At 55.8% G+C, this 26,421-nt stretch overlaps 1 protein-coding gene and 1 long non-coding RNA gene across 15 annotated transcripts in view; one reads left to right on the forward strand and one right to left on the reverse strand.

The window, feature by feature from the left end:
* The window catches only part of LOC115637565 (interferon alpha-inducible protein 27-like protein 2A), a 27,789-nt gene continuing 1,368 nt past the window's right edge, over window positions 1–26,421 (forward strand). The window contains exons 1-7 of one of the 12 annotated variants that reach the window (XM_030538921.1): window positions 1–378; window positions 1,522–1,704; window positions 8,518–8,621; window positions 15,240–15,367; window positions 21,967–22,204; window positions 24,935–24,985; window positions 26,135–26,296. In XM_030538921.1, coding sequence (XP_030394781.1) covers window positions 15,362–15,367; window positions 21,967–22,204; window positions 24,935–24,985; window positions 26,135–26,296 — 457 coding nt within the window. In that variant the 5' untranslated portion in view covers window positions 1–378; window positions 1,522–1,704; window positions 8,518–8,621; window positions 15,240–15,361. The other 11 variants (XR_003997292.1, XR_003997290.1, XR_003997291.1 and 8 more) reach the window with 11 other exon arrangements.
* Window positions 22,211–26,421, reverse strand: part of LOC115637569 — an 8,443-nt gene continuing 4,232 nt past the window's right edge. For all 3 annotated transcript variants that reach the window (XR_003997295.1, XR_003997296.1, XR_003997294.1), the window contains exon 3: window positions 22,211–24,678. This is a non-coding gene — a long non-coding RNA (uncharacterized LOC115637569). The remainder of the gene's footprint in view (window positions 24,679–26,421) is intronic.

Below are 26,421 nucleotides of genomic sequence, written 5' to 3' on the forward strand. Positions count from 1 at the left end.
GAATTTCTCACTCTCATTATTAATAGCCTGTGAGGAGTTCTGAGGAGGCTGCCAAAAATAGCAGGCAAACACTGCACGGCCGGCCGGGAAGCGGGGCATTACTGCTGAGGGACGGGAGTGAAGGGCCATGCCAAGAAAGTGCATTCTGCCAGGAGGAGGCCTGGGGGGGACTCCTTGTTTTTTTCCTTTTCCAGCTGGTCACTAGAACAAGGTGTCGTGTGTCCCCCACCCGCTGACCTCCCCAATACTCCACCTCATGCCTCCGGCTGGCTGCAAAGCCACCTCTTGCGTCTGGGACGTTCTGCAGATCGGAGGATCCACGCTCAAAGCCCAGAGGATTCTGCTGCCGAAGGGACCCGGTGGAGGGAGAGCTGGGAGGTAAGAGCTTGGTTTTAGAGTCTCTCTAATCACTTCGCAGGCACGAGGCTTTTCACAAATTGTGTGTGTGTGGGGGGGGGGTGTTCAATATACTAAGAGCAACCTGCATGGCCTGGGACAATTTGAGATGGAGGGGTCAAGTCCTTTGCACAGCCCCTCCCCATTCCCCCTTCTCCCCACTGCTTTTCTGCTGAAGGCCGATGGAGCCCTGGTCAGTGGGGTTTTGGCATGTCACAAATGAGGGGTATTTGGCCTCCGCCCATCTCCCAGAGTCTGGGTGTCAGGGGCTCCGAAAGTCACCCCAGCCCCAGGCGAGCAGGCGACCCCAGTGCCTGAGGAGTGCAGGCAGAGGGGACCGCGGGGGACCCAAACCATCGACACATTGCTGTGCACGCCAACTTGGAAAAGCCAAACTGAAGTCCAGAGCCACTGGCGAGAGGCGAATGCTCCTTGCAGCAGGGTCAGGAGAGTGGCAGCGCACGGCGGGTTCCCTTCTGGGCCTTGCCAGCACGCGCCCTGACAGAGAGCCCGGCTACACCGCTAGACCCAGACAAATCCCCACATCCAAACCGACCGAACCCTCATGTCTCCCCAGCGCTGATCAGCCAAAGGCTTTGGACGTCCTAAGACAAGCAACCTCCTGGGCTCCCCTCTGACATTCCCTGGAAACAGCCTGGACCTGAAGTCCTGGCTGCTTTTCGCCTTTTGTGCCATGGGTTGGTTTGATGGCAGCGTCTCTGAGCCCCTGTGGCTGCTTGCAGCCAGGGTCTCCTAGGGCTGCTTCCTGGCCTGCTTCAGCTGGCGAAAGGGGAGAGGCAGAGGCCTCTTGCAATTTGTGCACACGCAACAATATTTACTGGTAAATAAAGAGGCTGGAGGATTCATTAGCGTAGATCTGTGCAGCTCCCTCGCCGTCTGCCTTGCAGCCGGGCATGGTTGTGTGGTGTGGAAGGGGTGGGACTCGTCTTGGGATGGGGAGGTGAAATCTGCCTGCAGCAGCAGGGGAGGGGGAAGCCCCAGCAAGGAACGAGTCTCCTTTATAAAGAAGAGGGGAGCATCTTTCTCTCCATGCACCTGGAGGTGTCTGCAAGCCAGGCAGGGTCTGCCTTTACATCTCCTCTCTCCCCTCCTCTCCCTCCCAAGGAACTTCTCAAGCTGAACCGCGAGGATGCTGCATGCTCCTCGGGAACAGAATGCAGACAAGCTGAAGGAGTTCTGTGGCAAAGTCAAGATGAGCAGGCAAGTGCCGGGAACTGGCAGGCGACACCACCGCTCCCGGGTGCCGGCGCTCCAGCCCCAGACAGAAGTGGAATCACCTTCAGGACAGTAAGTGGCTCAGCACTGGGGAGGGGGCCAGAAATCGGGATGCTGCGGACTGCAGGGCTGGGGGAGCTGGGTTTCCCTGTGCTGAGTGTTTAACCTTCACTAGTACAAGGCTGGTGCCTGGGCTCCCATCTCCCACGCCGGAGGAGCCTTTTGTTATTTGCAGCCTCTGCGCTAGACACTGATAATCAGAACCGTAATCAGCATTTTACTTGGGCTTTGGCTCCTTGCAGCAGCTTTGCAGAGTGTGTGTGGGGGGGGCTGAGTCTCAGCCGTGCGTGGGAGGAGAAGGGGCTTGTAGTCTCAGCAGGGTTAAGGGTGGCTGTGGTCCTCCTGCTACCCTACCCCCTAATCTGCTTGGGCCCAGCGGAGGTGCCCTGGGATTGGCACCCCTGGCAAAAGCAGAAAAGCAGGGTCATCGGCAAACTCTCCACAGGGTTGGGGGGCTGCAGGGCAGCACGAAGCAGGCTCCGCACCACCCTGGCGCCCCCACAGTGTCTGCACGGAGCGGGTGATAATGGTGCCCTGGGCAATGCTGCTGTGGGGCTGGCAGCCTGGCAGGGTCTCTCTCTTTAGAGCCCTGCGCCCGCTGTGGGGGAAAGAGCCTGAGCCGTAAATCACCAGCCTGCAGTCAGCAACACAGCAGGGGCCTCCCAGAATGGGGTGCAGGGCTCTCCTGCTGCTGGGCAAATCCTCTGGGGGCCAGGACAAGGAGGAGCATCCCCTGCATTAGTGGGGGGGGGAGCGAAGAGATCCCAGCTCTAACTTCTGGGCTCCTGATCCCCATTTTCTGCACATGCCCACGGAGGATTGTCGTGGCAGGATGGGGCTCCTCTGGGCTAGCTGTCAATCAGGCCTCACCATCGCATTGTCACCTTGATTTGAAGCAGGGGGAGGAGGGGTCACATCACAATTTCCTAGCTAGCTGGTTTCTTCGGGGTGGGGGCAGAGGGCCCTGAAGCAAATGTGGGGGAGGAGGGTGCACCTTGGAAGGAGCTGCCCTCTCCCCCTGCACCCAGCCTGGCTGTGTGTCTCTCTTTAGCCGCTTGCTCTGATGAAGTGGCTAATGCAGTTGGTTTGCTATGGATCAATGGCCGGGGGAGGCGGGGAGTGGGGCCAAGCCAGAGCCACAAACGGTACAACTTGGAAGCGGCTGTGTTAGGAGCGCCTGCCGAGCACAGCCGGGCCGCACTGGGGAGAGAACAGAAAAAAGACACTTCCTTTTATAGGCCGGCTGGGGCTGTGCTGGCCCTGCCGGGTGCGTGTGAATCCCCACATCAAAGCCACTCTTGGCAGCCTCCCCGGCCCTCCATTGCTCGGGCTTGTTGTTGTTCTGCCTGTGCAATGGAAGCCGCAGGAACCCCCAGGGGCCAGCTGCTAGCTGGGGATGTGGGGAGAGCTCCATGGAGGGGCAGCAGCCGACAGGGGCTGAAGATCTGGCCCACGTATGGGGGTTGGGGTCACTCAGCGATGGCTCCCCCGGCCCAGAATCACAGACTTGGCACCCAGATGTGCCAGCTTCCCCCTCCAGTGAGTGGCCAGATATGTTTAGAGGGTCAAATAAAAGGCACTTGGGAGCAGTGGACCTGGTCCCAGCCCCCTGATTTATCAGAAGGGGTTGAAATCTTGCCATGGGGCTGCAGCCTCCTGCGAGTTTCCCCTGGCACAGTGCACAGCTGAGCAGCTGCTGGCTCAGAAACTCATCTGCACCCATCAAGGGCGGCTCCAGCCCGGGAGGAACGATGCCACCCCAGCGGGGCTCTGGAAGGAGCTCTGGCCAGAGGGAGGTTTGCAGAGAGGGCTGGGGTTGGGGCAGTTGAAGGCTGCCAGATGCAAACATCTGGCTTTGCAGGGTGGGAGAGTTCTGTGCTTAAGTCTGGGCAAGACCTGCCTTGGGGCCAGCCCCCTGCAAAGGATGCCACATCCGTGAAAGGAAGCGAAGAGCCCGGGCTGCTCCTCAACTTCCCATCTCTGCTTTCCTAAGCCACTCGGCTCAGGCTGCCGAGAGCCAGGCTCCTGTACCCTCCAAGGTCACCAGGGCTCACCCCTGTACCCACAGCCAAGGTCAGAGCAGGATTCCTCTGCATGGTCGGTGCTGGGCTCCAAGGGATAGCGGCAAAGCTAGGGTGTGGGGTCTGGGACGGCAGGCGGGAGTGAGGGGCACCGGCAGAGCCGTGGGGGGCGAGTCAGGACTGAAATGTACTGAGCTGTGGGGGGAGCCCATGACTGGAATGAGAGGGGATGCGGCTGTGGATCAGGAGTGAGGGGCTGGGGGATATGGAGGCCTTGTCTGCAGGTTGTGGGGGAGGCTGTGGGGCAGGAGGGAGGGGCATTGCCACAGCTGCTGGGAGGAAGCTCAGCCTGGCCCTGCCCAAAGCGCGCCTGGCTCCCCAGCTCTGCCTGCTCCCCACGTAACAAATCAGGTGCGGAACAGGGTTCAGCCCCAGTGCCTGTCAGTGGCACCCAGGCACCTCCATCCCTGTGGCTTTCCTGGGCCCCTTCCAGAGCTGGGTCGAAGGGCCCAGGCCCGTAGGAAGTCTGTGCCAGACCTGGGACTTGAATCCAGGGCTCCCAGCTCAGCCCCTAACCCTTGTTCCTCCTTGAGCCAGTCACCTGATTATGGTGTCACAGTCCCCTAGGCACCTGCTGGCCCTCTAGCCAGAGCCCCCTCAGGGCAGGGGCAGGGGCATGGCAGAGATTCCTGTGGGGGGGGGGGCAGCCATCCCTTTAGCAAATCAACCGTGATCAGCTGGGAGACGGAGCGGTGAACAAATGCAAAGGAATAGCAGAGCTCCCCAGACCAGGCTCTGGGCTGCCAGGGCCAGTTCCTGTACCAGCTGGGCCATTTCAGAGCGTATCTGCTGGGGGTGCTGTTGTGAGCAGACAGAGACCCGGTCCAGAGATCCCTGCCGTGCACTGCGCACACAGCGTCACACGCAGGCAGGTACACAGACCTGGCCACTCACAATGCACGACCACCTGCGTCCACTATTCCACTAGTGCACGCAAACGCCCCGGGCTGGTTCCCCTTGCACTCACACCCGGGGAGACCTGCTGCTCACTTGCGTGTGCCCTGTCCTAGGCATTCTGGTATCACGCCCTCCTCTTCCTCGGCCTTTGCAGCCCTTCTCTCCTGGGAGTAGGCAATGAACCCTGGGGTGAGCTGAAGGCCTGATCCGGCTTGCTCTCGGGGTGTGAATGGCTGCACTGAGGTGGAGGGCACTCCTTGGGTAGAGGGGGGGGTCTGGCACTGAGCCTGCCGCCAGAGCAGTGCCAAACTCCAAGGAGATGGCTGCAGGCGGCAGAGAGCTCAGCACAGGGAGGAGAGGGGATGGGATGGGTTGTACTGAGTTTGCTGCAGGCTGCCCTCCAGCCCTCCGTGTGTGTGTGAGTGTGTGTGTGTATATGTGTGTGTGTGTGTTGTGGGAGCGAGGCCTACCCAGGGTGCTGGCGATGCAGGGCAGGAGGTGCTCTCCTGCCTGAGGGGTACTGCAGAGGCAGGCCAGCGGGAAGGGTTAAGCTGCTGCTGTTTGGGCAGAATCAGGCCCAGGGGCCGCTCCAAGGGACACACAGTCACAGTGTGGATCTCTGCCTGTGGGGTAGGGTGACCATAGGCCCCGTTTTGGCCAGGACAGTCCCTTTTTTAATCCCTGTCCCTGCCACCCCGACTTCTGGCAAAAGTGGTCATTTGTCCCCTCGATCAGTTGGCAAGAGCAAACAGGACAAATGCCCCTTTTTATCAAAACAGTGGGGTGTGGCAGAACGGGGGAAGCGGTGATGCCACCCCTGTGTGGGGGGAGGCAAGGCTCAGGGGGTGGGGCAGGTAGGGCTCCTGCAAGCAGCGATATCAGCCCCAGCCTCACGCAGGGGGCAGGCAGAGCTTTGGCAAGCAGTGATGCCTGTCCCGTGTAGAAGGGGGGCTTGGGCCAGCTCTGTGGTGGTGAGGGAGACCACAGGCCAGTCCCAAGGTGGGGGGCTTGGGCCAGCCCCACCACGGTGTCCTGTTTTCCCTTTGGGAAATACGGTCACCTCCTGTGAAGGCAAGAGAGGGGGATCCTGGAGTGTGCAGGGTACACCAGTCCCTTGTCTGGTGCAGGAGAAGCTGCCCAACCCCTCTGCTGCTGGGGCTTGGGCCAGGCCCAGATTTCAGTCCTGGGAGCCAGCAGCCCAAGGACCACAGAGGTCCCGGGCTGGGCTGCAGCCAGAGGGAGCCAGGTCCCTCCCTGGGGTACCGCCAGCCGCTTGGGTGGGGTGCACTGTAGGGATGGCCCTGGCTCCAGAGGCCGAGCAGCGTCTTGTCTGCTGGAAGCTGCTGCTCTCCCAAGCTCCCGGAAACCGGGTCAGTCGCGCAGTAAGTGCATATTTGGCACCCAGCAGCTCCTTGCAGAGAGATGCAGCACGTGCGGTCGCTGTCTGCCCGGTGCTGAGTCATTGCTCGCCTGAGGCCACACTGCCTGCTCTGCTCTGGGGAATGGGCCACTGGGACCAAATGGTCTCCTGGGCCCAGCCTGCCCTGTCCCCAGAGCCCAGAGGGCTATGGCCCTGGCTCTGGGCCCAGGGGGCTGTGCTCTGCCCATCTTCCTCAGCCAGAGCCACTGCTGCTCCTCGTGGCTCGCTTGAAAACCAGCCCCATCAGACACGGGCCCGGCCAGGCCTCTTCGCAGGGGGAGGAGAGGGGCCTGTGTTTGGCTTGGACCCAGCGCTCCAAGGGTTCATTCTCCAGCTCCGGTTCAGTGCAGCTCAGGAGAATGGGTGTTAGGGGGAAAGCTCCCCCATTTTGGTGCCATTGACTCAATCTCCCCTCCCTCTAATTCCGCCTTGGTTCTGGACCCCGTTCTGTGGCCTCCCCAAGACCCGAAACCCCCCTGCTCGGCCCCTCCAGGCTGGGGCTCAGACAACAATCCCCAGGCACCCAACTCCACAGCTGGGGCTCTCAGCAGCAGCCGGAGAACCCAGCTCCTCCTGCTCCAAGGGTGGGGGCTGGGAATCAGGATGTCTGGGTTCTATCCTTGGCTCTGGAAGGAAGTAGGGTCTAGTGGTTAGAATAGCGGGGGCTGGGAGTCGAGACTCCTAGGTTCTATTCCCAGCTCTAGCACCAATTTGATATGTGACCTTGGGCAAGTCACTTCCCGTTCTTGGGAGATACAATGGCCAAAGAGGGGCCTGGCCTAGCAGCTGGTATTGCCAGAGGCTCCGCTCTGCCCAGCCTCTGTGAAGAGCCAGCTTCTGCTCAGCACCACAGCTGAGAGCAGGAACTGGGGTGCGGGGGCACGCGGCTCTCGTTCAGTGACCTTAGGCAGCATGGCGCGCGCTGAGGGTGGCGAGCCGTCCCTCCAACCTAGAATGGCTCTGCAGCCCTCCCAGCCTCTCCACTACCTGTGGCCCATCCAGCATCCCTGACCCCAGAGTGCCTGAGACCAGGGCTAATGGCGCTGTTGGGGCCTGTAATGAGCAGGCCAAATTCACCCCTGCACTGATGCAGGGAATGGGTGGGGACGCGTGTATCTCTTATGCCGTCGTCTCCAGCCCCTCCTGGCCCATGGGGAATAACAGAGGGGCAGGACTGCCCCAGCAACCCCTCCCCCCATCCCTGACCTACCCATGCTGGGGAGCGGGGGCTCTTGCAGGGGGATCGCAGGCAGCTCCAGGCCAGGCTTGGGGGAGCCCACTCTGCACAGCTTTGCACCTCGTGCCAGCCAGGAAAACAGGGCGAAACGCTGCCCTGAGCAGGGAACACGGAGCCAAGAGCCCTCTGCATCCACTGTGCACAAGTGGAATGGGGTGCCAAGGGGAAAGGAGGGGGGCAGTGGGCCCAGCTACAGCAACCCCTTCCAGCGAGAGAGAGAGAGACACACACACACACACACTCTCTCACAGAGCTCTGCAGAGGCAAGTGGAGTCTGCTCTGACTTTCCCTTGCTCCAAAGTCATCTGTGCCCTTTGCTCAGCGCTGGCAGGGCCCTTGGGGGACTGGCTCGGGGCAATGCGCTGTGTGACGTAAGTGGTACCTAAGCCTCTGCGCGGGGGCTAACGTCACCCATCGTGCCTTGGAGCCAGGGATTTATTTGCAAGGGGGGAGAGCTGGGGTAGGGGGTCCATCCCAGCCATCCATTCCCTAGGTCCAAACGTTCCCAGCCCAATGGGCCCAAATCTCCCCTGCAACCAGTGCAACCTCATTGGCTCCAGCAGCGTTATTCCTGATTTACACCAGGGTGGGAACAGAATTGGAGCCAGGGAGCAGGTCCCTCCCCCAGTGATTTCCAGCAAGTTGCATGAGGACCCTCCCCCTTGACCCTGCTCTGTGGCTCCAAACCCCCACCAGGTGGCAGCTCCCTCCAGGAGTTTAATGAGCTTGTCCATGCTCAAACAAATCCAGCAAGTGGTCCCTTGGCCTGATCCTTGGCTGGTGTAAATCAGTGCGATTCGGTGGATTGCAGTGGAGCAATGCAGATTTACACCCACTGAGGTTCTGGCCCTTAGGGAGGAGGAGGCGTGTGGGTCCCTGGGATCTTCCAGTGCCTGATTGTCCTTGCGGCTGAACCCCAAAAGGCCGCACTGGGTCTGCAGAGGCAGGGGGGCCCAGTGGTTAGACTCTAGCCTGCACGTGGCAGCGCAGCAGTCAGGGCCCTGCTCTGGCCTGTGCTATGGGGTAATAGCACTTCCCAGCCTCACGAGGGGAGGGGGGTTGGGAGGTGCTCAGATATTACAGTGATGGACGCCACATTGGGACCTTGGCTAGAGCGGGATGGGGGGGGAGCATGAGCATCCGGTGTCGTTCCCAGCCTCAGTATTGAACTCCAAATGTTGCTTTGACAGGGAGAACGCTCGAGAGGCTGAGTGAGTGGGGCCATGGTGCTCTCATCCCAGCTGTAAGAGGATCCCACAGCACTGGAACTGAAGCCCCAAGTCATCCCTGAGAGGTAGGTGTTTAAGTCATTCCACCACCACCCCACCCATTTTACCCCTGGGGAAACTGAGGCACAGGGTGACACAGCGAGTGGAGGCAAGGGACGGATCTAGAAAGGCTGTTGTGAAACTGACCGATTTTTAAAATGAAGAGTGGGTGGGACAGTGTGACACCAAGGTCCGGGGTTTGAGTCTATGACAAAGCATGGAGGTCTATTGGCTACACAAAAGTTAGGGGTAAAAGGTGCAGCCGGTTTTCTCTGGAACAAAGAGTCTCTTGATTTGTCTGTCTGGAGGGTCACAGGGTGCTGTGGATTTCATACCTAGTTCCCAAGGCTCAGCACAGATTTTTGCGAAAAGGGTAATAGACTTTGGGGTGGGGAGGTGGAGAAAGCCACAAGGATTGCAAACGCCTCCAGCTGTTATTTGTATTACAGTTGTGATCAGGGCCCCATTGTGCTAGGTGCTGTACAGACAGACAGTGCCTGCCCTGAAGTGCTTACAAGACAAAGGAGGAACTAATATCCCTGTTTAATGATGGGAGAAACTGAGGCAGAGAGAGACAAAGTGACTGGCACAGGGTGACACAGAGAGGCAGTGGCAGAGCTGGGAATTGAGCCCTGATCTCCTGAGTCCCCAGGCAGTGCCTTAAGCACCAGCCCAGCCTCTGAGCTAACACAGTTCTAGGTCTGAGCCAGGTGACTCACAGGCACATTTGTTGTGCTCCCGGCAGACAGCACTTGGCCAGACTGAGGCAGGAGCTCACAGAGTTACCAACTGCAGCAGAAAAAATGACCTGCACTAGGAGTTAATTGTGCAAAGAAAGAGGAAATGGTTTGGGGCTTTGAATTCTGTTCTTCTGGCCTGAGCACCCCGGTTGGTAGAGCCAAGGTTTGTGTTAGGGTAATAAACACACAGTTATTGGGGGGTCTGGTTTGTATAATCTCACAGCTAGGGGAAGCTAGAAATAAGTCCCCATCCCTGTTAAATGTGTACCTTTCACCTCACTAAGGCAGCCTTAAGAAAGATGAAATATTTCCGCACAACAACCTGAATAAAACAGAGCCGGGGTGGGGGTTCTTGTTTTTTTACTTTTAACCTTGCAAGCAGTGAAAGAAAGAAGGCAAATGAATCTCCCCACCCCATGTGCCCCACCTGGGTGTGATGTCAAAGAGAGAATTCAGACTCAGTATTTCAAACCTTCCTAGACTGTGGAAGCAAGAAGAGCTGGTTTAACACACGAGTCTTGAGTTTCTAGCGGTTCAGGAGTCTCGGTGATTTGCACGGCTCAGACTGTAGATTTCTATCTAGCTGGGCTCTGATTTAAGGCCAGCAGAGATCATTAGATCTTGTCTGATCTCCTGCATAACCCAGGCCAGAGAATGGATCTGACCCTCACCACTGTAGTATCTGAGCACCCAGCTTTCACTCTCCCAGCAGCATCCTCCCCACGTTACAGACAGGGAACCCTGACACAGAGAGGTGAAATGACTTGCCCAAGGCCACACTCAAGAGTCTGTGGCGGAGGTAGGAACTGGCGCCACATTTCTTGAATGCCCCTCTGGTGCTTTCATGACTAGCCCATCCAGCCTGGCCAACAAGAGATAAACCTGGGTTGGTGGTGCAGTTTGGCAAACCAGTCTTCTGCTCGGTGTTGAAAGCAGAAAGGGGGGAGAGGTGGGGTTGCTTTTCAGCATGATGCATGTATCTGAAACAACCTTATAAGGAGGTGCAAATTTCAGTTAACAGAAGCCTTCCAGTATGCAACATGCCAGGAGTATGCTACTAATAGCCCATGTAGTAAATCTTTGGCTGGGTCTAGACTACAGACACGGGATGTGACTGGAGTGCAGGGTGACAGACCCACGCTAGCGTTAATCTAGTGAGCTCAGGTCCTGGAGCAGCGAAGCCACAGCTGTGCGGGCCGCCCCACAAGTTATTATCCAGGGTTCCGGGTGGGTTGAATCTCCTGCTGCTGTAGCTTCACTGCTCTGGGCCCTGAGCTAATAGGATTAAAGCTAGTTCGGGTACGTCCCACCCCGTGACCCCAGTGTAGGCGTGCTCGTGTTTTCCTTCTGTCTGCACTGCAAGCAGTGGATAGATCTGGGGTCTTTGTTCTGTGGAACACTGACCCTAGCGTGTTAGCACGTGGGCCAGATTTCCCAAAGAGTCCAGCACGTTGGGCGCATGCCGGGCATGGGGATCTTGTGAAAATCTGCCCCAAAGTATCACGACAGGAGCGTCTGGCTGCTGAGGGCATCAAAACTCAGCCCAGAGGAAGAGATACGCAGTGGAGCTCCACCGGCTCCAATGGAACTCGGCTGATTCACTCCCGCTGAGGATCCAGTCCATAAATCTGCCTATAACACCTATAGAGTCAGCCGGGGGGGTTCAGCAGACAGTGATGCTGAGGTTGGATCCTGGAGGGGAGGGATTTGCTCACCTGGCCTTTCCCCTGGGCTGTTGTGTGACATTGTCCGATGGTCGTCTCAGCCTCTGGGTTACAACTAGGTACCTCTATGGTGCTAAATATCCTAAGGGCTCTATCTGCTCCACACAGGAGAACCCAGTTCCCTGCTCCAGCTATTAAACTTCCCTCCTTCCCTGAGCCAGAAAAAAGAACCCAGGAGTCCTAGCTCCCAGATCTGTGTTTTAAGCACCAGACTGGCCTTCCCCTTTATGAATAAGCAGCAGTGAGACTGGATGAATCCTGAGTGAAAATATCCAGGAGAAACACAGTGGCCCTGCCACCAGGCTGGGGAGCTCGCCACAGCTCTGCTTTGGCCAGCGGTTCCCGACCCAGGATACAAATGACACATGGTACAAAGATTCCTGAGCCAGAAGGGGAACGTGGAGGAGCTTGTCAGCTCCGAGCTGGGTCAGAGACAATTTGGGGTCCAGTCAAACAGGTGTAAACTGGCTCATTACTGGAACCAGGGAAAACCCCTCCCCACCCCTGCCTCCACTGCACAACAGGAGCCCCCAAGTCACCTCCAGCTCCTGGTTGAAACAGAGCCTGTTTGTGTGAAGTTTAGCAGTTCCCAGGCCTTTCCGTGCTCCCTCGCTCGCCCTCCCCAGCTGGATTTCGTTTGCTCTGTGTATTAGGGAAACGAGGGAGCAGTTCTGCTGAGTCGATGTTTTCGTCCTGCTCTCCTTTGCTTCAGGGAGAGGAGGTCTCGTGTGGGGATTAGGCCATGCAGGGGGCAAGGTTATCGGCAGCCGTGTATGATAGCAGAGGGCATTTGCCGGGCTAGTGGTGGGTTTCTCCCACAGTTCTGCAGGATTCAAGCGGTGCCCTGAGAGGCTCTGGGTTGGAATAGCAGGGGGCTGTAGGTCAGGACTGAGGGGTATCAGCAGAACTGTGGGGGCCAGGACTGGGGTCGCAGGGGGCTGTAGGTCAGGACTGAGGGGTATCAGCAGAGCTGGCGGGGGCCAGGACTGGGGTCGCAGGAGCACTGTGGCTCAGGGCTGAGGGATATCAGCAGAACTGGGGGGCACAGGACTGGGGTTGCAGGGGGCTGTAGGTCAGGGCTGAGGGGTATCAGCAAAGCATGGGGGGGCCAGGACTGGGGTTGCAGGGGGCTGTAGGTCAGGGCTGAGGGGTATCAGCAGAGCTGGCAGGGGGCATGGGACTGGGGTTGTAGGGGGCTGTAGGTCAGGGCTGAGGGGTATCAGCAGAGCTGTGGGGGACCAGGACTGGAGTCGCAGGGGCACTGTGGCTCAGGGCTGAGGGGTATCAATAGAGCTGGAGGGGACACGCGACGGGGGTCACAGGGGCACTGTGGCTCAGGGCTGAGGGGCACTGGCAGAACTGGGGGTGAGGGGAGCCCAGGGGCTGGACTAGTGGTTGGGATTGAGGGGAATCAGCAGAGCATGCCATACACCCCTGCTCTGTAGCTGGCTCTGTCCCTTGCTTTCAGGAGAACTGAATTCATCCCTTTGCTTTCCCGGGGGTCACACTAGCCCCTGCTCTAGCCCCTGGCTCCCTGGCTGCGCAGCTTCCTCGCACTGTGTGTCCTCCCCTGACTATCTGATGCCCCTTAACCCTGGCCTGCCCCTGCATTCTGTAAGGAGCCACAAAGAGAGAGCAAGGCCTGGAACGGAGGGAGCCCAGCTAATGGCAGGGGCAGGGCTCCCCGTCCTCTCCCTGGCTTGGGGGAGCAGCTCCTTCTCCTGCTGTGAGGAGAGACAATTTGCTTGGACCCTCAGCCAGCCCAACGGCAACCCTGAGCTGTCGAACCTCCAGGAGTCTCTTTGGCTGCCCAAGCTGTTCATCTGCCATTTGAGTCAAATGCAGCCAAGGCCCCTCGGCCACCCCCGGCCCTGGAATCTGGGTCTGGACAGAAATGGAGGAGGTTTGTTTTTCATGCTGATGAGCAGTGCCAGCCCTGCAACCCCAGATCTGCAGGTGCAGTCGTGCCAGGGACAGTGCAGGCCACTTGCCCCTGGGCCAGGAGGCAGGAAGTCCGGTCTCTGGCTCAGTAAATTCACAGCCTCTCTGCTGTGGCAGCTAACAGATGGGATGGGCCACTAGGAATTGCATTGAGCGCCTCCAGCTCATCTCACAGAGCCACGGCAGTCAGCCAAACAGCTCCCAGCTCCCCTGCAGTTTCTAGAAAGTCCATCTCTTTACTCCCTGTTCTAAACCACTGAGTGGGGGTGCCCTGTATTGCCGAGCTGTTGCTGTGTTCTGCCCCAGAGGTGGCTGCACTCACTGAAGTGTTGGGTGAGGCCTACATCTTCCTGGCAGGTGTGCTGCAAAGCTTAGTTAGTTAATGACACAGGCAAAGTGCTTCCAGCTGCTCCCATGAAAGGCAGAGAATTAGCATGAATGACAGTGAAACAGGCATGCGAGAACACCCTGAAAGTAACTGGGTGTCTGTTGGGAGTCCCCGCTCGTTATATCAGCACCTAAGGGGCCCGACGGCAAGTCTGATTGGCCCCCAAAACCCAGGCACCAGACTGCACGTTCCAGAGTGCCATCTGCTGGCACCGTGTCTATTTACGGCTGGGCAGACGGAGCCCACTTATAACGCTAGCATGAGCCACCTTCCCAGAGCTCAGTTAGGACGACTCTCCTGTCTCTACTAAACGCTTCATTTTTCCTGCTCTCTGGAGTGGTACAATGTTTCAAGCTGCAGCCCACTGCTGCATTTGAACTCATGACCGAGAGGGTCTCTGTAGCCAGTCATTCCCCACCACTAAGCCCTTCACCCCCGGCCTCTCCCGCAGGCAAACATCAGACTCCAAGCACATCTCACTGTCGTTGTTTCAGCCAGGCCCATCCTGCCCCCCTCGTCCGCAGGTGGGCAACATAATCGCCTTGATGTAGCTCCAGTTACAGGCAGTGCCGCACGGGCCAGCGGTGCCCTAGCAGCCCGGAGAGGTTACGCAGGAGACATTCCCTCTTTCTCTGCCTTTACAGCCCAATTCGCTTGTCCTCCCCACTCCGCCGCCAGGAAGGAATCAATAACGTTTAGCGCTGACAAATGAATAACATTTCTGAGCAGAGAGGAGCTGGTGGGACGTGGAGCTTTTAGCGTGGTTGGTAAAAACATGTCGTTGTCCCATGAAAAATGAGGCTGGTTCGGGGAAGGGTTTTAATGCAGCCGGATCACTTTGGGGAAGTTACTTTTAATGGAGATGGTGGGGAGAAGGTGATACATGCTGCAACGAATCTCTGACCGGTTCAGGATCTTTGACGCCATCCTGTGCATTGCAGCCACTCTCAGAGTCGGGAGCAGAACTCAATCTTGCTCTGAAAGTGGGGGCCTAAACGTCTTTAAGTGTTAGCACTATAGGGACAATGAAACACATTGCAGCAGTCTGATTCTATTCAACGGAGGGCAGCGGTGCACATTTTATACACATACATGCACACGTGTGTGCACATACTGACACACCCACACCCACAGCAGCAGCCAGGTGGTAGAACTACTTTGCATTTGTATAGCACCTGCCAGCAGAGGATCCCATAGTGCTTTGCAAACATTGAATGAAGCCTGACAAAACGCTACTTGGGACCGCGAGAAATCTGTGATCCTCATTTTACAGATAGATAAACTGAGGCACTGAGAGAGGACCGGCTGGTCCCGGTGGGCAGACAGAAAGGAGCATGAGATGGAGAATGGGAACGAGAGATGGGCAAAATTGGCACCGCAAAGCTCCCTAAACACAAGTAGTTTGGGAGGAGTTCGGCGCAGGGTCTCCAGGGCCAATTCATAGACCTGGACCCTCTGCAGCTCCACTATCCTCCCTAGTGCATCCTGGAGGCTGGCAGCCTGGCAGAGTGAATCAGCATCACAGGCTGGAGCATGATCAGCCTGCAACCAGCGATGCGCAAGAGCCAGATCTGAGGGGCACAGGCCCTCAGTTTGCCCCTCAGTCTCCCATGTGGCTTTGCTGAGAGCTTTGTGCCCCAAAGGGAGATAAAGCAACCCCAACACCCCCAGCATGAGCCACAGCTGAACTCCCCAAGGACACTTGCCATTTCAGGGTGGGGGGGTGGCCCTGCCATCAGGCGTTCCCGGCTCCCTCCTACCTAGGGGATGCTCACAAAACAGGGCAAGGGGACAGAGGTCCCCCCTCCCCACTGTCTCTAAAGCCACTGTTTCGTTACATTCTCTTTTCAGGGTCCAGAACCAGCCTCCCAGGGCAGGAGCTGGAGCAGGGGGGAACTGGGAGCAGCTGCCTCGGAGTCTCCAGGAGCCGGGGTTTGTTCAGTCCAGGAGGATCACTGGAAGGCAGCCTTGAGATGGTGGTAGGTGCTGATCCTGGCTGGCGAGCCCCGTGCATGCTGCAGGGAGCTGGTACACATGGGGGCTTGCCCCTCAAGGCCTAAGCACCCCAGCAAGGGCCAGCAAATGATTTTCATACACACACCCCATCCTGTCTGCGCAGCTAGAGGCCCAACTCACCCAGCTTAGGGGATGACAACAGCAAACCAAGCACCAATGGGGGCTGCCGGGTGCATGGCCTGGAGGAGCAGCCCCTCCCTCCCAACCCTACATACTTCTTCATATGCCCATAGGGAGTCAGCCGGCGTTATGGAATGTTAAGAAGTATGTATCTTTGGGCTGGGGTCCTCACGTCCTGCAGGTACTAGCTCAGGACAGGGTCTACACCCGTTCACTGGAGGAAGACATGGGCTCATACTCGTCTAGTGGGGACGGAAGCCCCGACGTGGGACTGGGCCCTGGAGAGAGTGTGTCCCTGGGGCTGGTAAAAAGGAACCAGATCAACTTGGAACTGGATTTGGTCCCCTTCAACCAGCTGCAGTGGCGCATCAGCCAGCCTCACCAGGCGATGGACAACATGCGTGTGCGGCATGCTATGTACATGTGTCTTAAGTGCCTGCTATGCTTGGGAAGAATGAGACATGGGAGAATAGGGCAGCTTGGAGCCACCAGGGTATTTTAATAGGATCCTGCTCGTTCGCCTTCCCCTTGGGCAGGAAGACAGGAGCTCCCAGAGTCATTGGAGGACAGTGGTTTTGGGTAAGATCTCTCCCTTTGCCAAGGGACCCCTCCTCTGGGACTCCTTACAAAAGCTAACCTATGTTGATGAGTGTGTGCAGGATCAGGGTTAGAAGTGAGCTTCAGCTTTTGACCTGGGAGCTTGGTTTACCCAGGATCTCAAACAGGAAAAGCTCTAAAGGAATTTAATTGTGACCTGCAAAGGGAGTTTCAAAGTTTGATTTATGTTCCTTTTCAATTCTTGACGATGGATAGAGATGGCCTGAAAGGTTCTCCCCTACCTCGTCTGCCCACTTTTTATTTTGAACCTTAGAAATATCAGCCGGGTCAAGATTGGCTGTGATTGTATCACTGGAGGACTCCCCGGGACTCTCAGGGATATATGCTGGGAACTGCGTCGTGTCTTTCGTTCAAACCTTAATTGGTTGTGGAACTCACTGCCACAGGAGGTTGTTGAGACCAGGACCCTCACAAAGGAGGATTGAAACAGAAATCTACAGAGCTAACATAGATAATGCTAAAACAGAGAGTTTTTATAAGAAAACCTCCTGCTTCAGGGCTCAAGCTAGTCTCTAACTATTAGGGGTTAGGATGAGGACTTCCTGTGGAGTAGTGTATCCCACAGAGCCTGTATAGGGTTTCTTGTCCCTTTCTCTGAGGAATCTGGGGCTCCTTACTGTTGGAGACAGGCTACTGGACGAGCTGGACCTGGAGCCTACATTTAACTGAAGGGGGCGGGGTGCTGAATCTTTAAAGATGTCCTTTCTCCAAAGTGCTTATTGGACAATAGAGTTAAATAGAGAACTAACATCAAACGAAGTCTTAAACAGTGTGACTTGAAATCTTTTCCTCTCTTGATTGCTAAACGCTTGCCCTCTTGCACTGTCACCATTTCACTCATTTTCCAGTTGCACATAGGCTAAACAAGACCTTAATTTCTAACATTAAAAAAAACCTCATGCAGAATTTGTAACCCTCTCAGCTTTTTTTATCCACCATAAAGAACGAAAACAAAGCACTATGTTCCTTTTCGCTTTGCAGGCCACCTTTGCACTATGTTTATTGGGCCAACAGCTATCGCCTTAATCACTCTATAGTGCCCAACCTTGGAATTAAACACCTGATCAGAACATATATGGGCTATACCATCTGGTCATGAGGGGAGAGGTTCGAGGGGGGGGAAGGTTTGTGTGCTAAGGACATTAATGATAAATAAGTCCTGCTAATTCTGTGTAAGGCATGGGAGAGGTTAAAGGCTGGGTGCTGGGCTCCTGTATATAGCTGGAGTGTTTTCTCTTTAGTGACCAGATGCTCTAGGGTTAAGTGAAATTTGCAATGATCAAGTGGCCTTGCTAATTCCATCTCGGGCTGAGACATCTTCTGAGCAAAGCTGTTTGGAAGAGACTATTTTAAACAGAAATGGCAGGAGAACTAACTGTCTTGTGTGAAAGGGACCCTCTTACGCCTTATTTTAAGCAGACAGATTTTCATATCCAAAGTTACTAATGCTGCCTTTAATTGTTAAACCTGAAACAGCTTTTCGAATCCAGTTCTGCCTTGCATTGGCTGTGCCATTTCCTACGTGTATTCACCCCTGAGATGGGCTGGGAAGCAGGAGCTAATGCAGTCAGGCTTGCTATCTAGGCTGTAGGGTCTGTGCAAACTTCTCCAATGGGCCTGGGTTTTGTAGCAGACTCTGGTGTCCACCCTTGAGGCCAAACCTGAGTTGTGACACGTTTGAAGGATCCTTGTGCTGTTACAGCATGTCTGTCTCCTACACCCACCTGTCCACCTCTGGCTTTTGGCGTGGACTGGTTGTCCGTGTTTCACTTGCCCTGATGAAACTGGGTTGTGGAGGGTTATTTTTACTCCATGTGGATTGCAGGCAGTTTGCAAATTTCATCTTAAAGGCATGACTTCATGCTGTCCCTTTAAAGTGCCAGAAGCAGGTGTCACTTCCCTAGCCATCTAGCCAAAGCATTTAATCTTGGGATGCCTACATGCAGTCACTCCACTAAGGGGCTGACCCCACAGCTCCCTTGGCCTCAGGGGGAGCAGAAGTCAAACCTATGCAATCCACACAAAAAAAAAGCTTCTGCAGCCACCTTAAAGCTCCTTGTTCCAGCCTTGCTGGGCGTGTGAGAGACCAGGCACAGCTGAGTCATGTACCCAGGGCTGGGAGGGGGCCAAGTGCCGCCCTGGTTGCACAGTTGAGATGTCATGAGCAATGTGCCCAGTTCATGCACCTGCTGCTACAGAGGTGGAGCCGCCCGTGGATGGGAGTGGGGTCATTCCTTCCTCTTGGGCTGCCCCGCCGAAGACCTGGAGTGAGTGAAGGACCCACCGCCGAAGTGCCACAGAAGACTTGGAGCACCGCCTGGTGAGTACAAGCCCCGTGTGTTTTTATATTTATGTAATAGTCATCCCTGCCGGGGCCCTGTCCAAACTGTTCAGATAGGGCCCCGCACTTCCTAAAGCCGGCCCTGTCCATAGGGAATGTGTGCGGCGGCTGCCATGCGTCTATTGCAGGGGTCGGCACCCGATGGCACTCCGCGTGCCACTGAAAATCCTGCCGACGCGGCGAGCTGCAGGGTCCGCGCTCCCCGGCCCGAGCGCAGCAAGGCGCCACCCCTGCCTTCCCGAAAGCTCTGCCGCGGCGCTGCGCTCTGAGTGTCGGGGCGGGGCAGGGCAGGGCAGAGCTCCGGGTGAGCGAGCAGCCTCATGGTAAGGGGAGGTTGGGGGGCAGTCAAGGGACAGGGAGTGGGGTGGGATCCTGGGGGGTGGTTAGGGGTGGGGGTCTCTGGAAGGGGCAGTCAGGGAGGTGGGGGTTGGATGGGGGGGTGAGATCCTGGGGGGGTGGTTAGGGGTGGGGGTCTCTGGAGGGGGCAGTCAGGGAGCGGGGTGGGTTGGATGGGGGGTGCGATCCCGGGGGGGTGGTTAGGGGTGGGGGTTTCTGGAGGGGGCAGTCAGGGAACGGGGGGGGTGGGATCTCAGGGGGTGGTTAGGGGCCGGGAGTCTCTGGACGGAGCAGTCAGGGAGCAGGGGGGGGTTGGATGGGGGATGGGATCCTTGGGGGGTGGTTAGGGTTGAAGGTCTCTGGAGGGGGCACTCAGGGAGCGGGGTGGGTTGGATGGAGGGGTGGGATCCCAGCGGGTGGTTAGGGGTGGGGGTCTTTGGAGGGGGCAGTCAGGGAGCAGGGTGGGTTGGGTGGGGAGGTGCGATCCTGGGGGGGTGGTTAGGGGTGGGGGTTTCTGGAGGGGGCAGTCAGGGAACGGGGGGGTGGGATCCCAGGGGGTGGTTAGGGGCCGGGGGTCTCTGGAGGGGGCAGTCAGGGAGCAGGGGAGGGTTGGATGGGGGGTGGGATCCTGGGGGGGTGGTTAGGGTTGAAGGTCTCTGGAGGGGGCACTCAGGGAGCGGGGTGGGTTGGATGGAGGGGTGGGATCCTGGGGGGTGGTTAGGGGTGGGGGTCTCTGGAGGGGGCACTCAGGGAGCAGGGTGTGTTTGGATGGAGGTGTGGGATCCTGGGGGGTGGTTAGGGGTGGGGGCAGTCAGGGAGCGGGGTGGGTTGGATGGAGGGGTGAGATCCCAGGGGGATGGTTAGGGGTGAGGGTCTCTGGAGAAGGCAGTCAGGGAGTAGGGGGGGCTTGGATGGGACATGGAGTCTCGGGGTCTGTTTGGGGGGTGGATAGGGGTCAGGGGACAGGGAGCACAGAGGGTCCTGGGGGAGCAGTTGGGGGGGGTTTCTGGAGGGGGTGGTCAGGGAACAAGGAGCTGGGGGGGTTGGATGAGGAGTTCTGGGGGGTCCTGTCAGGAGGTAGGGGTGTGGAGAGGGGTTGGGGCAGGCAGGGAGCAGGGGAGGGGATTGTATGGGTCCAGAGTTTGGGAGTCCTGTCGGGAGGTAGGGGTGTGGAGAGGGGTTGGGGCAGGCTGGGAACGGGGGGTGGGGCTTTGGATGGGTCCAGAGTTCTGGGGGTCCTGTCAGGGGGGCGAGGAGCGGTTAGATAGGCAGGGAGTCCAGGGGGTCTATCTAGGTGCGGGGGTGTGGATAAGAGTTGGGGCAGTCAGGGGACAGGTAGCGGGTACGGTCCTAGGGGGCAGTCAGGGGATAAGGGGCAGGGGTCCCAGGAGGGGGTAGTCGGGACAAGGAGTGGGGGGGTTGGGGGTTCTGGGGGGGGCTGTCAGCCCTCTGCTCTGAGCCCTGACCCCCCACACACACACACCCAGCCCTCTGCCCTGAGCCCTGCACCTCCACACACCCCCAGGTGCCTGCCCTGAGCCCTGTACCACCCAGCCCTCTGTTGATTCTTTCACCCCCTCATGACCCCAGCCCTGACTGGCACCCCCACACATACCCAGCCCCCCTACCCTGACACCTGCACCCCCCTCACATGTCCCCAGCCCTCTGCCCTGACTCTTGGACTCCCCACATCCCATGCACCCTACACGTCCGCATCCCAACCCTGAGCACCAAATGGGAGCCCCTGCACCGCTCACACTCCCACCTGCACCCCTCACACCACATGGGAGCTTCCCAGGTAAGTGCCCCCACACCCAAACCTCCTGCCCCAACCCTGAGCTCCCTCCTTCATCCTAGCTTCTGGTCAGACCTTTCACCCCCAGCCCTGTGCTCGGTCCACTCCCACCCTCAGCTCAATGCAGAAAGAGGAAGAGAATGGGCCAGAACCAGGGAGAAGGTAGGTACCCACTGTTTGTGGCCAGGGCCGGGACCCCAGACCGGCACTGGGCTGAGCGGGTCCGGCAGCTGGGATCCCGGTTGGCAGGAGCCGGAGAATGGAACCCCTGAGTGGCAGTAGGCTGAGCCGCTCAGCCCACTGCCAGTCTGGGGTCCCGGCTGCTGGCCCCGCACAGCCCGCTGCCGGTCTGGGGTTCTAGCTGCCAGACCCTTTCCAGCTGGGGTCCCGGCCACAGGTCCCACTCAGCCCACTGCTGGCCTAGGTGAACAGAACCCCAGACCAGCAGCGGGCTGAGCGGGCTGGTGGCGTAAAATCAACATTTTAATTTAATTTTAAATTAAGCTTCTTAAACATTTTGAAAACCTTGTTTATTTTACAATACAACACTAGTTTAGTTACATAATATATAGACTTGTAGAGAGAGACCTTCTGAAAAACATTAAAATGTATGACTGGCACGCGAAACCTTAAATTAGAGTGAATAAATGAAGACCACTTCTGAAAGGTTGCCGACCCCTGGTCTATTGTGTCCCCTCCCTCCATTCGTGCTGCCTTGTTGAGTGTGAGGCCACATTAACAACGTGTTAACCCTTGAGGGCTCAGCCAAGTGCTAGTTCATCCTTTAGCAGCAAGGCGTGTCCTGGGAAATATCCCTCCCTCTTCCGCTCTCTGACTGCGCCACCTCAACCAAGCTTCACAATCAGCATTGCTGTGTACAGTATTCAATTGTTTGTTTAAAACTTATACAGTGTGTGTGTGTGTGTGTGTGTGTGTGTGTGTGTGTGTGTGTGTGTATATATATATATATATACACACACGCACACAATGTATTTTGTCTGGCGAAAAAAATTTCCCTGGAACATAACCCCCCCACCCCCCAATTACAGTAATTCTTTTGGGGATATTGGATTCACTTAACATTGTTTTGCTTAAAGTCGCATTTCTCAGGAACGTAACTACAACATTAAGTGAGGAATTACTGAAGTTTGTAGGCGGCCAGGATGCCTGTGGGCCCAGCAGAGCATCAATGTTGCCAAAGATTATCACCACAACTTAGCCATTGATGCAAAGCAGTCCTCCCACGCTTTCCTACAATCCCGCTGGAATCTCCCCACTGGCCTCCGCTGATTCCCATTTACAAGCGGTGATCCTGCCTTGAAATTCACAACCAGGTCATGTTGGCCATGCAGGTCCTCGATCCTCAGCTGCCAGTTCTGGTTTCTGATCCAGAGATGGAGGCCAAGGCAAGTGAATCACCATGTGCGGAACTGGCACCTGCTGCTTTGGCCCTGCCTTGGCCTGAGACGGGATCACCTCCAGTTGGAGAGCCTTCCCAGGAGGCAGAGTTACTGTTTGAGCAGATGCCGGCCCGAGAGGAACAGGCTGAGATGGACATAGAGGAGGAACCAGAATCAGAACCAGAGCCCAGTAAGTCCCCTTGCTGACCTTGCCTATGAGTGATGTGCACTGCATTACTTGTTATGGGGTATGGGGGGGCGACACTATGAACAAAAAGGTGGGAATAATGACTAATGACAGATACAGCTTCCCTGGTGGGCACTAACTTCCAGCTTTCACCCTCTCCCCCTCCAGCACGCACATCCCCAGATGGATTTGAAGTGGTGTGGGGTGAAAAACCATTACCAGACTGCAGAGGGCAAAGGAGCTCTGGTTCAGCCACAGTATCCTGTTGTGACATGAGCCCCTTTCAAAAGCAGGACACAGTTGGATTGTCTCTTTATAGCACACTAAGCAAACAGTGCAGGATTTTTGCATGTTTGCCAGTGCACAGTTAGTTATTTAATTTCTGCTCATAAACCAGGCATCCATCATGTAGCCACATATTACCGTAAGCGTCCAAGGTTAGCCAAGCAGGCAGCAGAAGGGAGCATGCCCAAAGGTCAGGAATGAGGCAACACCTCTGGGTGCACAACATGTTATTCCTGCTCCTATGACGTCCCCTCTCTGCTATGAGGAAGGCATATGAGCTAATGTCACAGCAGTGGTACCCCATGCATTCAAGCCCAGTGCAGGGGGTGGAGAACTGATTCTGATGTGTAATTTTACTACCTGTATCTGATTAGAACACCTACTTTCTGTCACATGCCCCATGCCACTTGGTCTTGAGAGCTATGTGGGTTTCTCAGTATCCTGCCAATTAAAACCCCCCCCCCTTTTTTTTTGCTTTGGGAGAAGGGTTTGAGCCAAAATCCAGATGGTGTGTGGCTTGTTTTTCTTTTGTTTGTTTTTATTTTTGTTTTAAAATATCAGTGAATTTAAAAGTTGCAAAAAATTTGTTTTCGGGTTGAATGAGACATTTGTTCTGATTGAGTTTTCTTTACATTTTTAAACAAAATAGTGTGGAACTAAAAAGTCAAAACATCTTTGACTCTTGAAATTTTGACACACACAATTCTGTGAAAGCCACACAAATCTATACATTTTAGCATTGCCAATTCTGCTGCTTTTTAATTTTTTTTGGTAAAATAAATAATCTTTGGCTGAAAGGTCTGCCAGCTGCATTTAGCACACCAGAACCTGTCTAGAGCTTGACTTGCAGAATTCAGCAAGAGCATTTGCATTGCTGCTATCAGTGAGTAACCACCACTAACATTTAAACTGCTCCTTCCTTTTCATCTGGTCATACTGAACTGCCTGGCACTTTTCAAGTTCTGTTGCATACTGACGATAACAATCTGGCTGCTAATCCTTCACTAGAAAGGGTTTTGAAATATCCCTCTCTTGGAAGACCTCACGTTTTAGAAAAAAATAATTGGCTTTTGCATGTGTTCAAGTAATGAGCTTTCTTATGCTGGTTTGTTGACGAGATGTACCAAAATAGAGCCGTTTGCCCCAGCATCTAAACGTTGCTATTGTCTCCGTCATACAAAGCAAACGTGAGAGTACAGGTCACCTCTCATTGCCAGGCTCTGGTACAGGTCTAGTACAAAGTAGCCTGTAAAGGTTCAGATTCTTGAACCCACTCAGTCTAAAACATTCCCCTTTATCTTCTTAGTTCTCTCCTGAAGCTCTGCATGTAGCTGACACATTCTCCTGTCAACATCCCACCTTGCCATTCTGTGAGCAAGACTGCTGCTGGGACACCTACTGCTGCTTTCTGCTGTACCTGCTTCTCTTGCCTCTCCTCAGTAGCTCTATGAAAACTGCTACTAGCAGCAGTGTGTCATTGCTCTGTGCAGGATCCATGCCATCACACCTGCTGGCTTCCTGGAACTGGGTGGATTGTGGGAGTTTCCAGGTTTTAGATCTTTGCAGTCTCCAATCCCCACCTGGCGGGGAGCAGAGTTCTCTCACAATGCCTAGGGAGAGTGGTGCGGTTTGTAGTGATGCTGTGAACCCTGGGACACACTCCCAGAAGCCTTAGCGTAACACAAGTGGATGCAGTGCTAGTGCGGACACAGGGAGTCATAGCCCGCCACAGCACACACTTGTTGGCTTATGGCATGGTCATGCTGTTGCATGTTAGCCTGACTCAGGAGAAGTTTGCTGAGATAGGGTCAATCAAGGCAGCTCTGTAGAGTAGATACACTTCCACAGAAGAAACCAGTGGTGGGGGGAATTTGTTGGGACAGCTGGAAGAAAAACCATTCTAAGCTGATCTAAGTGGATGGTTAGTTCACCCCTCAGAGCAGATAATACTGAGGTAAATCTGCTTTAAATGTGTAAGGACAGAAGGCCTCCGCTCCGAGTGATGTTCATGGAGAATGTGCTCGGTATGGGTTAGAATCCAGTGCTACCGGTAATGTATTTTCTGCAGCACCTGAAATTGCCTCTTTCCTCTACTGCTCTTACCTGGACCACCGTTTCTGGAATGCCAGTAGAGTACAATCTTCCCACTCCTGCTGCTCCAGTCTCCTCCTCTGGGCTGGTCAGAGACCTTGCTAAACAAAGAGGACAAAGGAACCCTTCAGGAAGTGGATCTGCTGGGTAAATGTGTCCTGTTGGCAGGAGCCTGCTTTGTGTGGAAGTACTTGCTGATCATTGTAGCAGAGCAAAATCCATCCAATTCAGACAGCGATTTAGAAACAAGCCTGGACCCTGGAGGTGGCTGCACCAGGATCTGGCTTCCTCCTCCATGTGTATGTGTTTAAAATTTGCTGATTTCACTGTAGTGATGCAAATCTTCTCCTTCCCTAGAATCCAGCAGCAAAGCAATGAAGGCCGTAATTGGAGCAGGTGTCGGAATAGGTAAGTGGCTAATTCAAAGTACTTAATTCATCCAAGTATCAGAGGGGTAGCCTTGTTAGTCTGGATCTGTAAAAGCAGCAAAGAATCCTGTGGCACCTTATAGACTAACAGACGTTTTGGAGCATGAGCTTTCATGGGTGAATACCCACTTCGTCAGATGCATCTGATGAAGTGGGTATTCACCCACGAAAGCTCATGCTCCAAAACGTCTGTTAGTCTATAAGGTGCCACAGGATTCTTTGCTGTTAATTCATCCAGAGTTTTGTGGCACAGCTTCTCCCCTGCAGACAGAGCAGGTGTCATGCTGAGTGGTGACAAAGAGACTTTAGATGAGTGAACATGCTGGCCTGTTGGGAGCAAGGACACTTCATTGGCTACTTTACTCTGTCCCAGTGAGTTGGCGCGGCTCCAGCAGAGGAGTGGGGTCACTGGTCTGGTGATCAGAAATCTGCATTTGAACTCGTTTGTGCACCCATGGGGGTTGAGCCTATTCTGCAGAACTGGACGGCCCTTCAGGCATGGGGTGTCCTAGCCATGGTTGTTCCAGTGATCTGCCTTGCCTGGGATGACTCGCCCTGTAGCCATTCCTGGGAGCCTAGGTCAGGACATGCAGCTCTGTGGGAGCTGGTTCATGGATGTTCTGGCTGGAGCCACGCTAAGGGCTTGGCTACATGTACACCGGTCCTGCTGTAGCGCTGTAGTGAAGGTGCTACTACACCGACAGGAGAGCTTCTCCCATTGCTGTACTTCATCCACCTCCACAAGAGGCAAGAGCTGTGTCGACGGGAGAAGCTCCCCTCTTGACATAGTGCTGTCTACAGAGCTGGCGTTAGGGGGTAGCAAGCAGGGCAGTTGCCTGGGGCCCCACACCACAGGGGGCCTGGCAAAGCTAAGTTACATGATCGATTTTCGGCTTCAGCCCCACATGGCAGAACTCGGACTTCGGCTCCTTAGCTTCTGCCTGGGGCCCTGGCAAGTCTAATGCGGCCCTGACTGTCTACACTGGGGGGTTAGGTCAATAGAAGTATGTTGCTCAGAGTGTGAATTTTTCACACCCCTAGGTGATGTGGTTACACCCATTGTCAGGATGTAGTGTGGACCTGGCCTAACCGCAATGCTGTGCTTGACAAGGCAGTGTCTCTAATGCAGGAGTTGCAGTCATTGGAGCCCCACTAGCACTCGGGGCAGCAGGCTTTACTGGAGCAGGCATTGCAGCTGGGTCGATGGCTGCCAAGATGATGTCAGCAGCTGCCATAGCCAGTGGAGGAGGGGTAGCCGCTGGGAGTCTTGTGGCAACATTGCAATCAGTGGGTAAGCCTATGGGGCATCGGGAGGTGAAGCCTCATTCAGACCCGGGTCTGGTGCTCTCCTGCCTTGCAATCCTGCACTGCCACACAAGCTCTGATTTTCCTTTAGGAGGAAGAGCAAAGTCTCTA

This window comes from Gopherus evgoodei, chromosome 20 (assembly GCF_007399415.2).
Source record: "Gopherus evgoodei ecotype Sinaloan lineage chromosome 20, rGopEvg1_v1.p, whole genome shotgun sequence".
Lineage (NCBI taxonomy): Eukaryota > Metazoa > Chordata > Testudines > Testudinidae > Gopherus > Gopherus evgoodei.